At 48.3% G+C, this 15,112-nt stretch overlaps 1 protein-coding gene across 7 annotated transcripts in view; it reads right to left on the bottom strand.

Annotated features, from left to right (window-relative positions):
* Window positions 1-354: 354 nt before the first annotated feature.
* NCALD (neurocalcin delta) overlaps window positions 355-15,112 on the bottom strand; it is a 388,261-nt gene continuing 373,503 nt past the window's right edge. For all 7 annotated transcript variants that reach the window (XM_047725827.1, XM_047725830.1, XM_047725829.1 and 4 more), the window contains 2 exons: window positions 4,915-5,020; window positions 355-3,039 (listed from right to left, as the gene is read on the bottom strand). In XM_047725827.1, coding sequence (XP_047581783.1) covers window positions 2,942-3,039; window positions 4,915-5,020 — 204 coding nt within the window. In that variant the 3' untranslated portion in view covers window positions 355-2,941. The remainder of the gene's footprint in view (window positions 3,040-4,914; window positions 5,021-15,112) is intronic.

Here is a 15,112-nt window from a genome sequence, read left to right as displayed (position 1 = left end):
TGAGCAGGGGTGGGGGGTGTGTAGGCACCTGGACCCTCACTCAGGCAGACTCCCCCCGGGGCAGCAGTTTAAGCAGCAAACCCAAAGGTCCCAGACACCCACACGACACAATCAATGTGCTTGAATGCCAAGTTGTTGGTAGTTAGTTAAATTCTGGGGAATCAAAAGTTATATGTGGATTTTTGACTGCACAGGGGGTCTGTACCCCAAACCCTCTCATTGTTCAAAGTTTATCTGTATCTTATTAAATTCATTTGTAGAAGGGGTCCCCTGGGACAACAGAAGAGATGCAATAGCACCCTTAGCACCCCTCCTCCACCCTAAGCAAGGGTATGAACACTCGGCCACTCTGTATCGTCCTTCAAGTCATAAGCCACTTTATTCCAGTCCCTTGAACATCACAGACTGGCTTGATTTCAGACAGAACAGACTCCGTTTCCAGAGGTCCCGCACCACAGCAATGACAATGAACAGCCCGGCAAAGGAATGACCTAAACCTTTAGTCATTCAGCCTTCTGGGTGCTGCAGAGTCCCTTGGCCAAATTTAAGTGCATTGGATTAGACATGCAAAGCCCTTCCTGGGAAGGAGTAGAAGGAAAAAAATAACCATCGAGAAAATACAGACAGGGTCAGCGGTCGGCCAGGACAAAACTATTTGTGTTCGTCCCAGGCGTGTCGGCATTCATTAGCCATGGGTCTGGCTCTGTCTTCTCTCCTCAACAGCTGGAGCCCCTCTTCCTTGCTCCTCAATCTAGCTCTCAGTTCTAGGGAACTGTGTGAGTCTGGCTCAACAAGATGTCCTGACCGAGGGTAGAGCTTAGGCAGGCTTGCCCAAACATTAACTGACTCCCCTTCTAAGGGGAACTGGAAGGGGGAATTAGGTCTTCAGTCCAGAGCAGTGGTGGGAGGCAATGGGATGTACCACTGACCATGGCCAGCACCTCTGCTGGGCCCCTCACTCACCTCTTAGTTTAATTCCCTGGTTTTCAAACCCAGATCTTACCACTCGGCCCATGGAGGAATTTGGCAAGTCTCAGGACGGACCTGTTGTGAGGAACGGACACTCAGAGGAAGAGGAAGACGATTTTACCATGTTTAGGTCTCCAAATTTCATCCTGGCAAGTTGGTTCATTTTGGTCAACCATGGAAATTCAGATTTTTGCTACCACTTAAAAGGGACTCAAGTAATAAAGAAGAGTCTGGACTTGGAATGGGCTCAGCGTCATCTTCCTCATAGTTATGTTTGTCTTTCTGGGGGTTGTGGTCTACAGGGTGTAGCTTGGCTGCAGATAAACCCACTAGGGATCTCTCTGCCTCCTCCCTGGGCAGGTCCTCCCCATCTAGGTCCTTAAGTGCTTGGACTTCCCCAGGCCTACTACTTGTGAAACTATGACTGACTGACTTGTGATCAGCAATTTGTACTCTTAACTTTCAATTCCAATTAGTGTATGTGAGGTCACCAGCCAAAGAGTGACTCAAATTTGCGCTATCCCTTCTGGAAACAGAATTTGGCATTCAGAGAACATGGTGATGGGAAATACTTTTGGATTCCCCACCATGGGCCCTGGAAAGCACAGATACTCTGGGCCATGCCTTCTTCATGAAGAGTCAGCTCACTGCCCAACCTTGAACCCTCTGAAGAGCCCGGGGGGCATGGAAAGGTTAACACTGCAGATACAGCTCCTTACTCATCATGTGGATTAAATCATTGGGAAGTCCCAAGAATTTGTGTTTTTTTTTTTGTTGGGTTGACAGCATATTGATCTACTCAGAAAAACACCGGACTTCCAGTCTATTCCCATTGAGCTGCTGGGCTGAGTGGGCTAATGGTGACTTCACATCTCTTGTAAAGACGAACCTTCTGATGGCCAATGGACATGTCCCACTTAACCGTGCCCTACTTCTATCCTGTAGACACTACCACTCTGGAAATGCACTCAAAATTAAGGTTGGGCCCTAGTCATGGTGACTTTGTACTTCTCTGGAATATATAAAATATACCTGTTGACTGGTGCATTTGTGCAAAGACAGATATGACCTTAAAACAAGACACAGACATTCATTATAGTTGGCTTACTTCACATTAAGCTACTAAAAACAGTCTTCTGTAATAAGATTGTATTAGTGCTCACTAAACATGCATTTCATTTAAACAAGGCAAAACACTTAATTTGGTCTGCAATACCCAATATTTTATATACAGCAGTCTTTTTTTTTTTTTTTTTAATCACAATAGGCAACAAGATGGGTCTGGTTTTGTTAGATAAGTTACCATTTGTGTTTAATTTCCAAAGAAACTCATCTTAGCTCAACTAGTGTAAACCATGTGAAGAAACAGCTGAGCCATCTTTTTTCCTCTTCTCTATGAATTTACCTTGAAATGTTCACAGCTTAGACACTACAGCCTGCTGGGGAAGAGGGTGGAGTGGAGGCCTCCAGGCCCCTCTCAGAGCCCGGCCCCAGGGGGTCCCCTGTCCTGGGCAACCTGGGTGCCACCACCCAGAGGGCATGAGTGGCTCCAGACCCAGGTGGGGAGTTTTGTTTTTCAAACAAGCCCCTGGGAGCTGGCCATAGAATCCCGGGACTGGATTGCTTGGCCCTCTCTGGCCTCCCCGAGTCTTCGGTCTGAGAACAGAAACATTGGAATCAGAAGAAAAATAACAATAGGAATGATGAGACATCATAGAACGACGAACAGCACACAGTCCGTGCACGACGGCACGTCCATGCTCTCCACAAGCACGTTGGGGCTCTGGGCATTCCCACAACAGAGGAAGCTGAAGGCGGCACGGAGGAAGGTGCGTCTGACCGCACGGGGGGACAGCATCACCATCAATATTGTTTGGCAAAAAAAAAAAAAAAAAAAAAAAGTTTTGTTAAAAAGAAAGGTGGAAAGGGAACAAACACAAGCAGCAGCTCTACAATCCGTGGGGTGCGGAGCTCAGAACTGGCCAGCGCTGCTGGGGTCGCACTGCAGGAGGCGCACTATGGACGGGTCGCTCTTGGCCCCACGGATGAACTCCTCCAGGGACAGTTTTCCTAGAAAGCAAGAGGACAGGTGAGCTGGGGGCTGGTGGCAGCTACACGGATGTAAGGTCCCACCACGTCTAGGTGGCAGCAACCGCTCACCTTTTCCCTTCCCTCCTGCTCCCCCACCCCACCACCATGAGAGCCTGGGCCCAGCCAGCACCTAGGACAGCGGCCCCCAAGACAACACGCTGCTTCTGGGAGCCCCTGCTCACAGGGGTCAGATGGCCACACAGGACAGGTTCCCAGGAGGGGGCGGGCGGTTCTCACTCGGTGTTTGTGCAACAGATAGCTGACCTTTGCCTTTTTAAGAGAGCAGGCTGCACTCCTAAGGCACCACAGCCGTCACGGGGTTTCCCAGGAGCCTTCTGGCCTCTTTGCGGTAGCCTTAGCTTTGCAGCAAGAGTCCCTCTCCCTCCATGGGAGCAGAGGAGCCCACACAGATATCTGGGGGGAGGGCCCCTTCTTTTCGACATGTGAGGAGGCTGCCCCTCCCTCCAAAGTAAGAAAGTAATGAGGCTGAGGGGAGCCCTCAGGTCAATCCAAGCAGGCTGGAGGACACAGACTTGGCCCTCTGGGATCCCACTTTTATCCGTGGATCCCTTTCCTTGTTGAGTAAGCTGGGATATGTATGGGTCTCCCTTCTGGAAGGTCCCTTTGTCGTATAGATGGGGAAGGCAAAGCTTCTTCCCCTTTCCTGGTGCTTCCAGAAGGTCCCATTCTCAGGGGAAGCTGCTGGGGCAGCTCTAGATAGGAGCTCCCAGAGGGGACTTGCTCCCTTGGCCCCAGTTAACACTGAACTTCAAATAAATAATTTTTTGTTTCATTTAAGTGTATCGCAAATATTGCATAGGGAATACTTCTCTAAAGATCATTTGTTCTTCATCCAAAATTCAAAGTTGATTGGGCCTCCTATATTCCATCTGCGTCCCAACATCTAAGGTCCACTATTCTTTTTTTTTTTTTTTTTAAGATTTTATTTATTTCGGGGCGCCTGGGTGGCTCAGTGGGTTAAGCTTCTGCCTTCGGCTCAGGTCGTGATCTCAGGGTCCTGGGATCGAGTCCCGCATCAGGCTCTCTGCTCAGTGGAGAACCTGCTTCCTTCTCTATCTCTCTCTCTGCCTGCCTCTCTGCCTGCTTGTGATCTCTCTCTGTGAAATAAATAAATAAAATCTTTAAAAAAAAAAAGATTTTATTTATTTATTTGACAGAGATCACAAGTAGGCAGAGAAGCAGGAAGAGAGATAGGAGGTAGCAGGCTCCCTGCTGAGCAGAAAGGCCCATGCGGGGCTCCATCCCAGGACCCCGGGATCATGACCTGAGCTGAAGGCAGAGGCTTTAACCCGCTGAGCCACCCAGGCACCCCTAAGGTCCACTATTCTTGAGTTTGAAATCCAGCCTCCCTTTTCACTTCGGATTGTTTGGAGTCCCCTCCTTGGTTTTGAACTGTAGGGGGCACCCTCCGGGCAGAAAGTGCTGGCCACTTCAATCCCCTCCTCTCCTGGCCGACACTGGCTGGGGAAGACCACGTGGCTCCCGGAAACCCAACACCTCCAGGCATGCGCAGAAGAGCCCAAGCCCACGCCCTGGGCAGGCTGGGGTGAAAGCTGCCAGGGTCTGAGAGGAGTCACACCCAGTCCCTCTCTGCTTTCCGCGGAGCTGACCTGCCTGGCTCCAGCCTGCTGTGGTCTCGGCCTGTCCCCACCTTGGTCCCTCTCTGTCTTGCACCTCCAAGGAGCATGTGGGATGAGCCCCTTTCACAAAGACCTGTGAGCCAGGTCCTTGCGGCTAGTATCTTGTCCCTTAGTGGCATCTGCCTGCCTGAGTGGCCCCAGCCCCGCCCGCAGTCCCCACTCTGAGAGAAGCCAAGCCCCCACAGCCTCCTACCATCTCTGTTGGTGTCCATCTGGCGGAAGATCTTTTCTGTCCTTTTCTCTGGGGTTGACTCATCTTCAGGCATTTTCATTACAGAGGAAACCATCTTATAGATCGCCTAGGGACAGAAACGATGTGATAGTAAGACAGAAGTAAGCATAGTAAGACAGTAAGATAAGAAGAGCTTTATTATTAAACCTCCCAGAGAGAGGGGCGAAGGGAATGGCCCCGATGAGCCCAGGGAGCCAGTCCTGTTCCTGTTCATGTGCTGTAGAAAACCAGTGTGTGGTGACCAGCAAGGGAGGCCTGGCCAGTGGGGCTGGCTCCAGCTGTGAGAAGCCAGCAGGAAGGCTGTGTCGCCCCCTGTGTCTCAGACTGTCACGTGCATACAAATCCCCCGGGGATCTTGTGAAAATGCAGAATCTGATTGAGCAGGGTTGGAGGTGGGGGGTGGTCATGGGGCCTGGGATCCTGCATTTCTAATAAGCTTCTGTGTGAAGCTGCTGTTGCTCCTGAGAACCCCACTTCTAGCAGCAAGGCTGAGGGGGACATTCCTCAGGCCAGAAAGACAGGCCGGCATCTCTACCCAAGTCTCTCAAGGATTATAAGTGCCTGACGGTCTGCAAGTGTCTGCCTGCGCCTTCTCCCAGGCAGACATTACCAATCCATCCCGATGCTCCCCCACCCCCAACCCGCCAGGCCCGTAAATGCAGCAGTAGCCTCACACTGCTTCCCAGCATGTTCCCAGGCATCCCCAAGATGAAGCCGTATGCCATCCAAGTTCTGCACTAAATGATTATGCAACTCGAGGCTTGAGATAAATCGGGTACATCTTAACTCTGATGAGCAAAAACAGGGTTCTACTGAGTTTTTTAAGCAGTACTGAAACGGTCTCCCCCAATGCCAGGGACCCCCCACACTACTCAGTAAAGGCCCTGGAGGCCTGTTGTCAAATGTAGTTTGGTAAACGAATGTGTTCTGGGACACTTGGAAACAAAGGGACATGGAGGACTTGGATCAAAAAGGCCTTTCAACGTTCCTCCCTGCCTACTGTATCTCATTCTCTCATTCATACCGTAATGTTGTTCTTGGGGGTGGTGGTTCTCGTCCTGGATTCTCTACCTAAATGTTTTTAGGCAGTTGTGGGAGAGGTGTTCCTGAATCTCCTGGGTTTCAAGAGCTGTTCCTGAATCTGCTGGGTTTCATCTGCTTTTTAACTCAAAATAATCTTCCTGCTGAAGTGCCCATCGTGGGGCAGCCTGCCCTTGGCCCCCAAGATTGTTTGGTCTGTCAAAAGCTATGGGTGCTTCCCTTAGAAACGAGGCACACACTGTGGCAGACAGCTTCAGGGGCTTATGGATTTGGGGGCTCCCCCCCGAAGACCCCAGGTGAAGAAAATCCCTGATCTCAGTTTCCCCCCTCCCATAGCTCATGCATTCACCCCTTCCTTGGGTCATTCCCCAGCTATTTATTGACCAGCTATTACATGCCAGGCCTATCTGTCCCAGCCTGGCCCTCATGGGATCACTGTCAAGGCAAATGTAACAGGGGAGCCTTCTTTGCCGGGAGGATTAGAGCAGGCTTCCATGAGGAGTGAGGCCAGCAAAGAGACGAAGGAAGCGGAGAGCTCCCAGAGGAAAAGGACAGAGGGAAAGGCCTGCGTGGACCCCCAGGTAGGAGGAATGGTAAAAAGGTGGAGAGCATGAGCGCGGGGGAGCCTGCTACAAGATGTGGCCCCACAGCAGGTCAGGATGGACCCATGGGGCCCCTCAGGGAGCACGGGAAGGGATCTCTCATTCTCCAATAAGCCACAAAAAGATAGAAGTGATATGAATTTGGACTTACCTATTTGCATCTACTCCCCAAACCTCCCTCTTACTTCCAGGCAGCGGTATTCAGAGAATCAAAAAATTGTCATTCATCAGTTTTACTCATCAGTTATTTATTGAGTGTCTACTGTGTGCTAGGTGGCGGACAGTCAATTGTCAAAATGACCAATACGGTGTTTCTTATTCTATATCTCCCCAATCCTCTGCCAAAGTGCTTGGGAGACACTGTATTGGTGACCAAAAGCACCCCATTTTGTATGACCCTCATTTAGACGGGTACAGTGATTCCAGTGTGCCTTAATAATTCTTGGGGAAGCCTTCATCTACGCCACCTCTGGCTCCCGTGATGGCGAGGAACTCTAAGCCTCTAAGAGTTGGGTCTCATGAAATTCTCCTTCTTGGAATTCTGATGGGAAGTCAACTGTGTACTAACCCAGAGATTAATTCTCCTGGTTGAACAAATTAATTAAAGACCACGCAAACAGATGACTTTGTGTGAGAAAACGAGGCCCCTGCATTCAACCCAAAGTCTTCAAGAGATTTAGCCTTTAGCGCTCAGGCCAAAGAAGTGGGGTTGGGACAGAGAAATAAAGATGGGTTAATATAAAAATCAAAGAAAGTCAGGATGCCTTTACATGAGTTTATTTGCAAACAGGACTTCTGGAATGGGGCAAAGGCACAATGTCTGAGTGTATCACAGGGCTTAGGAGGAAGTGAGGGCTCACATTCCAGACAGCTCTTTCATAACTCTAGATTAGATTTTTTTCTGTTTAATGCGCATCAACTCACAGACAGGGATTAGTGAATTATTCACAAAACCAGGTCTATGACGTGTGTGGCACCAGAGCAGTGAGTGAAGAGCTGAGGTGACAAATCCAATGGTCCCAAGATGAGTAAGTAGATGGCAGCCTGGAAAAAACCACATTTGGGAAATTGTCCCATTGTCCCTTTGTCCCCTTACCACGGCATCAACAACCCAGAGCCGAATGCACTAGAACTTCAGAATCTAGGGCTCCCCAGCATGGGGAGAGAGAAGACACAAGGCCAGGCAGCCATCTGAAACAAATCATGTCTTTTATTAGCCCCAGTTCCCCGCCTTCCCCAAATTTAATGGGATTAAACCATGAAGAGGCCAGGCTACTTCCCTACTTATTTTTAGCAATGTCAATGAGAGCCCCAGCAGGGACATCCTGTTTTTAATTAAACTTGAAGAGCCTCATTCTTGAATCTGGGTAAACACAGAGCTAGAGGACACCCAAAAGCCCAGCTCTGGCTCTGCTCCTACATAGGCTTGGGATGGCGCCTGCCCTGTGGCTGGGGCTGTCTCTAGCTTCCTCATAGCCTATGTTTTTCTTTCTTTTTCCCTCTGAATGAACCACCTCTTGGGATGCTGGAAAAGGAGTCACATCTGCACTGATAAAAGTTGTAGAATGATCTCAGGGTAGGCACAGTTCCAAGAGTTAAAGCGCAACCTTCTCTCTGAAGGAAACCAGACCACTTGCTTTCACCAGAAGAGGGAGGGTCTCCTGACAGGACATCCAAGGCCCCATGACAACCAACCAAAGGCACAAGAGGTTAGGCAGTACAAGGTTGTGTTTAGATTCTAGATAAAGAAGAACACCCCGCATAGAAGGATATTGCCCACCAGGAAGTGAGGGTGGAGAGAGGCCATGAGGATCTTTCTTGGAAACACTTTTGAAATAGGATCGATGTCCGTGTTTCTGGAATGGTGTAAGTAGTTTCTTGTTTAGTGCTCAGAAGAATACATGCAGTCAGGAACTTTCCTAATGTTCTCCCCAAGGAGCTGTAGGTACTTTCCTGGGAGGGGAGGAGATGACAGGAGCCCTGCCCCCTTTCAACCAAAGCAGCTCCATTCTTACATTAGGTTTCATGGAAGACTTTGCCAGAAAAAAAGCAAACTCATCATTTCCCTTCCAAACTTGTCCACCCTGTGGTCAAGTCAGACATCTTTGGTGCCTCTCTGCCATCTATCTTCACTTCTAGCAGTCAGCAGACCCATTCAATCAGCCTCCTTCATATTTTCTGAAATCTGTCATTTCTCCTGCCATGGTCTTCTGTCAAGTCCATGGTGGTACTCATCATTTTTCGATAAGGACAGTTAATGTTCTTTTTCAATCTTACCCAAAGTGCAATGCAAAAGCAGCTTCAGATAGCCCCATCCAAAGGGCCCTTTTATTACTGTCCTAACAGACGTTCCAGAGCTGTTATATTATAGGCCTTCATGTGTGGGGGGTGAGGGGGGTAGGGATGAGTTTGATTGTGGAATGCCGACTTTGTGAAATACCAGAGCAACAGCTCAGTGAAGATGTCACAGAGAGTAGGACATAACAGGGGTGCATGGCTGGCTCGGTCGATGGGGTGTGCAGCCTTGATCTCTGGGTTGTGAGTTCCAGCCCCCCATGGGGTGTAGAGATTACTTAAAAATAAAGTCTTAAAAAAAAAAGTTGGACCTAATGAAGCTGGAGATCTGGAAGTCATCAGCTGTTTCCTCCATAAAGTGGGGTTACCAAGGTTGTTGTGAGGATTCAGTGAGAGGAGGCACGTGCCCCAGGTGAAACACTGTCCTGCAAAACGTCATGTCCATCCAGAAGCTGGCAGAGGAGAGAAGAACTGAGGTGACCTTCTTTGGAAAAAGGGTTTTTGCAGCTGTAATAAGGTTAAAATAAGATCAGGCTGGATTAGGACAGGCCCCAACCAATCCAGTGACTGGAGTTCATGTAAGAAGAAAGAAATCTGGACTCAGACTCACAGGGAGAGTATCGTGATTGATGGAGGCAGAGGCCAGAGTGACATGGCTGTGAGCCAGGCACACCGAGGGTTGTGTCACCACTGACGCTAGGAGAGAGGCATGTAACAGATGACCTCCCCTCCCGACCCCCAGGAGTCTCCAGAAGGAACCGACCTTGTCCACACCTTGATTTTGGACCTTTGGCCTCCAGAACTGAGACAGAATACATTTCTGCTGTGTGTCAAGCTGCCCAGTCGATGATAATTTGGGACGGCAGATCTAGGAGTCAGACACAGCGTGGAAAGCCCTTGGCATGGGGCTAGCCCTTGGCGAGCACTGAGGAGAGGAGACTTCTGCAGGAAACACGGGCTGTAGCTAGAACTCTGCTTGGGAGTGTCCATGTTCGGGTGGCAGAAGAAAGACGAGGAGGCCATGAAGGCTACGGGAAGGCCACAAATGCCACAGGGAGGGACCCGCCAGAGAGGGGTACCTCACTCACATCACCAGATGGCACACTCCATGCTAAGAGTTAAACCCTTGTCATAAAATTAATCCCCTAATAAGAGGGTAAATCAAACACAATGGTGCACACGAAGATTAGCTCTTCCAGAAAGTCAGTGGTCTAAGCAATGACTTTACAGCTGCCTCCAGGAGAAAAATTTTAAGTTGCATTCCCGGGTCACATCTGTGGTCCACGTTCAAAAATGGGAATTAGGCAAAGGTGTGGAGCTGAATTCCCGGGGGCCTATCAAAACGGATTAGAAGCTCTTGTCCCATCACCCACTCCCCCTGTCCCCGGAATCAAAAGAACCCAGTGTTTAAAGCCTCCAAGGAACATATTAAAATTGATAGAGAATCTATGGCGTCAACTTAGAAAGATGATCCGGAGAAAAAATGCAAGTGCCACTCAGGAAGTGGCTCTGAAAGAAGGTAAAGAAGTTTCTCTGGTCCTCAGTGGCACAGACACTCACAAGTGGGCTGGTGATCTTACCACCAGCTGGGACTAACCCATGCCTTTGTTTGGTGCCCCTGGGGCAGACATTTGCCTGGCCCCCACCGTCCCCTCCTTCCTCCTCATCCAGCCGCTGTGTAGGTATGTGAGCCTTTCATCACATGAGGGAATGAGAAAAAAATTTCTAATACTGCTAAAAAGAAACAGAAATGAAATCTTCCATGATGAGCTGCCAGGATGTGCCCAATCTCCTTCCCTCAGGTTGCACTCATTCCAAAATCCATGAAAAGGTAGATTAAAGGTCAGTCAGGACTGACATCCGCCCAGCCTTCATTTAAAATGCCAGTTATCCTGTGTCACAACGAGGAGGGCGAGTCTGATTCTAAGACAGTAATGATTTGAACACCAGTATTTTCGAAGCAATCATTAACATCCAAGTAATAAATATGCTAATTAGAAAATTTCCAACCTAGTTTTCAAAGTAAGTTTCCTGAGAACTGTTCTGGGTAACATGATGTCAGCCTGGGTATATCATCTCAGAAAGTCTCTAACTTGAACTTGAGAACCAGTCCAGCCTTGGGGCATTCCTGGTGCCAACCACATTCTCTTCTGGAAAGCTGATCATTCTTTCGTCAGAGTCCTGTGAGCATCAGAGTAGCCTGGAAGTTTTAGTTATTCCCAGATGGGCTGGTGTTTGGTAGGAAAGGTAAGAGATGAAGAAGGTCAGGAACTCCTAAAGTCATCTGTTCCAGAATATCTGTGAGTTCCCATCAATTGAGGGTTTCGTGGGGTTACCTCCCTCCTCTTTGTTAATATACATTTTATGACTAGGAGAATTCAACTTAAAAGTTTTTTTTTTTTTAAAGACTTATTTATTTATTTATTTGACAAAGAATGAGACCATGAGAGAGGGAACACAAGCAAGGCGAGTGAGAGAGGGAGAAGCAGGCTTCCCGCTGAGCAGGGAGCCCAACACGAGATCCCGAGCTCCGGGACCATGACCCAAGCCAAAGGCAGACAGACACCTAATGACTGAGCCACCCAGGTGCCCCTTAACTTAAACTTAATTGAAGATTCTATTACCTCGTCCTTTGGGAAACCATCTCCCTTGATTTAGCAGGAAAACATCCTGTCCTAGCTCTGGAAACTGCAATAGAATAATGGTAGCCAACATTTACCGAGCTCCCTCACAACCCAGGGAGTGTCCAAGCACTCATGGGCAAATCAGCAACGTCCCTTCCCCACTCCCTTGGCCCCTTCCTCAGACCCTGTGCTGGGACGGGTGTTTGGTGCAGACCTGTCTCCAGCTGGGCTGACAGGTGGCTACATGAGGCAGAAGGCTTCTCCCAGGTCTCAGGGCCCCCATCTGGAGGAGAGGATCTGCTGTAACAGGAGGAAAAGGTCAGAGCTGTAATCTGTCTGGCTTATGACTCCTGAGAGGCGGTTTTGACGCAATAATAAAATACTGGGCCTAAACCGTGTTCCTAAATTTGTCACTTGAAAAAAAACACGTGAACGTGAAAATGTTCATTTAAGGCTCTAAAAATAAATCTGCATATGGTTTTGTTTGTTCATCCAGATGTTGATAGAGCACAAAATTATTTTTTTAAAAAAGGAACATAACTGCATTTTGGCATATGTGGTAGACTGAATAACAGTCCCCCCAAAGATATGCAGGTTGTTACCCCCCGGAACCTGTGAAAATGTCACCTTACATGCTAAAAGCGTGATGGGAATTAAGTTAAAGACCTTGCGATCACAAGGTTCTCCTGGCAGGCAGCTCCCAATGTAATCGCAAGGGTCCTTCTGAATGGAAGAGAGAAGCAAAGGGAGATGCCCAGAGAAATGCTGGTATGAGAAGGACTCAATCCATCTAAGCTTGCTGACTCTGGACATGCAGGAAGGGGGCCACAAGTCAAGGAATGCTTCCAGAAACCAGGAATGGCAAGGAAACACATTTTCCCCTAAAACCTCCAGAAGGAATGCAACCTGTGGACACCTTGATTTTTAGTCCAGTAAAACTGAGTTCAGACCTCTGACCTGGAGAACTGTTAAAATAATAACTTTGTGTTGTTTTAAGCAACTAAGTTTACAGTAATCTGTTAGAGCAACAAAAGGAAACTCCCAGGGTGTTATGTTAGTATTGGAGTCTACAACAGAGACCAAAGCTCGGCCCATAAACAATATTATGTGATTGCCAACGCTAAACTCCGAGAAACAACCTCAGGGAAGAAAAACTGGAAAATTTACAGAATCCCACACTCCATTCTTGTCGAGCCTAATTATAAACTCGTTTGGACCCCAATCCACACCCTGACCCGTCTTTAGGGTCTGTCAGTGAACACCATGAATTTGCCTTTTATTAAACTGCTTGAATTTCTGAGTCTTGGAGGAACAGAAATTCACCCAAGAATTCACACGTTGGTGCCTGCCATCGAGTTGCAGGTTTTACTCACTTTAACAAATGGAAGCGTCCTTTGTGAATGATTCTGGGGCCCACATCTTGCCCCCGTCTCATCACCCCCTAACATAGATGTACCTAACACAAAGCAGAAACCTAAGGGACAGTTACTGGTCTGAAGTAGGCGCAGCTCTGCAGAGGTCCTTGCTGGAGGGCAGGAACCAGCTAGAACCAGCGCCCCCCTTCGCCCCCCGGCCCCGCAAGAACACGCACACTGGTACACGGCTTCCTGGGACAGGCCCAGCGCCCGGGAGTGCAGGCTGTCGCTTTCCGGGTGGGGAGAGAAAAGAGGAAACGAAAAGAACGGAAAGTCTGATAGTGTCCTCCACATTCCAGTTCACCCTGTCACCGCAACCCGGGGCTCAGCACAAGAATGAGGCAGAACCCGGAACTGTCCGTTTGCAAAGGAGCAGAACAGAATAACATAGCCCTTCGTAGGAAAATGATTCTAAATTTAATTGAATTTCTTTGGCAATTTGGAAACCGCCCCGGGGTGCTGCAGTGTTTCCTCCCCACGGTCATGAATATTAATCACCGGAGGGCAGGGCTGCAGGAAACAATTACGGAGACTTGAGGTTTCCATTTGCAGGCTCCTCAAAAACCCTGAGTACATAAGCATTTATTAAGGACTCTGAGTCCTTCCTGTGATGACCTGGAAACTTCCCCTGGGCCTGTGAACGGACTGAGCTACTTATGGGGGGGGGGGGAGGGCAGAAAATGTCTTGTGAAGCCGAATGGCCCTTCGTTTCTATGGTCCCTTTCTACATTTCGTGCAGAACACAGGGCAGGGACTCAGCAAGTGCCTACTAGAACCTTCTGTGCGTCCTCTGCCAAGTCCCCACCCACCCGTGCAAACCAAATTCCACAGCCTGGGGAGGGTGTCTGTGGTGCTGCCCACACTCTTTATTCCCGGGGCCAGCTACCTAGCCGGTGCTGAACTGTAGGTGTGAGCCAATGCTTGAATGGTCTGATGTTCAGAAGCCCAAGGGTTCTGGAGGGTTCTCCCTGACTGAGGGTCAACATCTTCATCAGTACTGTCCACCAAACCTCTGAGCAGGGGCAGCCAGGAGAACTGCGCAAAAATGTTCCACAGGAGAGAACACAGTGGCTAACAAATTTTTTCCCCCTTAAATCCCAATCAGGAAGTCATTCTCTTCAAAAGGAGAACAGAGTCACCCCGTTTCTCTGCAGTGGGGCAGAGGACATGGGGGCAGAGCGCAGCACTCCCCCACCCCCAAAAGGAGAGACAAAATAAAGCTAATTAAAACGAATCACCTTTGAAATTTAAATGTTTAATTAGCAAAGATGAAGAAAAACCGGAAAAGTGCAATGCCACGGCACCTCCTTCATTCACTCAAGCAGCGTGTTTGGGAAAATAGCTTGGCAGAGAGCATCCAGCACCTCAGAAATCAGTGCTCCTTCCCTTTGGCCCAGTAATTGTACTTTTAGGAACCCATTCTAAGGGGATAATGCTAAATATAGAAAAAGCAGCACGCACAAGAATGATCTGTTATTTTATACTTAAAAATTATAGTATCATGTATATTAATAAAACCTGGAAACAAGTTATATATCCAACAACAGAGGAAGAGAAAGTAAGTTGTACTGTATGACTATTACGCAGCTATTAAAATATCATTATTAAAGTTTTTATGACACGAGAAATGCTTGTATTATTACGTTTGAGTGAAAAATGGCAAGGAACAAAATTTCATATACTTTATGAAATCATTTAAATGACGGAAATAAGACCAGAAAATATTACTTTCTAATACTAGAAATTAATAGCAGTGATTCTCTTTGTATGTGGAGTGGGAATATGGAGAATTCTCTTTTGCTTTTGTATTTTTCTGTACTGCCCATATTTTTACCGTTGACATCATATTTTTATACATTTATCCTTGGGGGAGGGGAGAAATTCTTTATTCTTTTTTTTTTTTAAGATTTTATTTATTTGGCGCAGATTGAGAGAGAGAGAGAGAGAGAGCCCAAGCAGGGGGAGCAGCGGCAGAGGGAGAGGGAGAAGCAGGCTCCCCACTGAGCAGGGAGCCTGACAAGGGGCTCCATCCCAGGACCCTGGGATCATGACCAGAGCTGAGGGCAGATCTCTTAACCCACTGAGCCACCCCGGTGCCCCTGAAATCCTTTATTCTTGTTTAAGATCTTGGCTCTGACGGATTAATTTAACATACCACATTCAGATAGTCGTGGCTCAAGGG

Source organism: Lutra lutra, chromosome 4, assembly GCF_902655055.1.
Source record: "Lutra lutra chromosome 4, mLutLut1.2, whole genome shotgun sequence".
Taxonomy (NCBI): Eukaryota; Metazoa; Chordata; class Mammalia; order Carnivora; family Mustelidae; genus Lutra; species Lutra lutra.
Note: the sequence above shows the minus strand (reverse complement) of the source record. Positions and strands in the feature narration are given on the sequence as shown.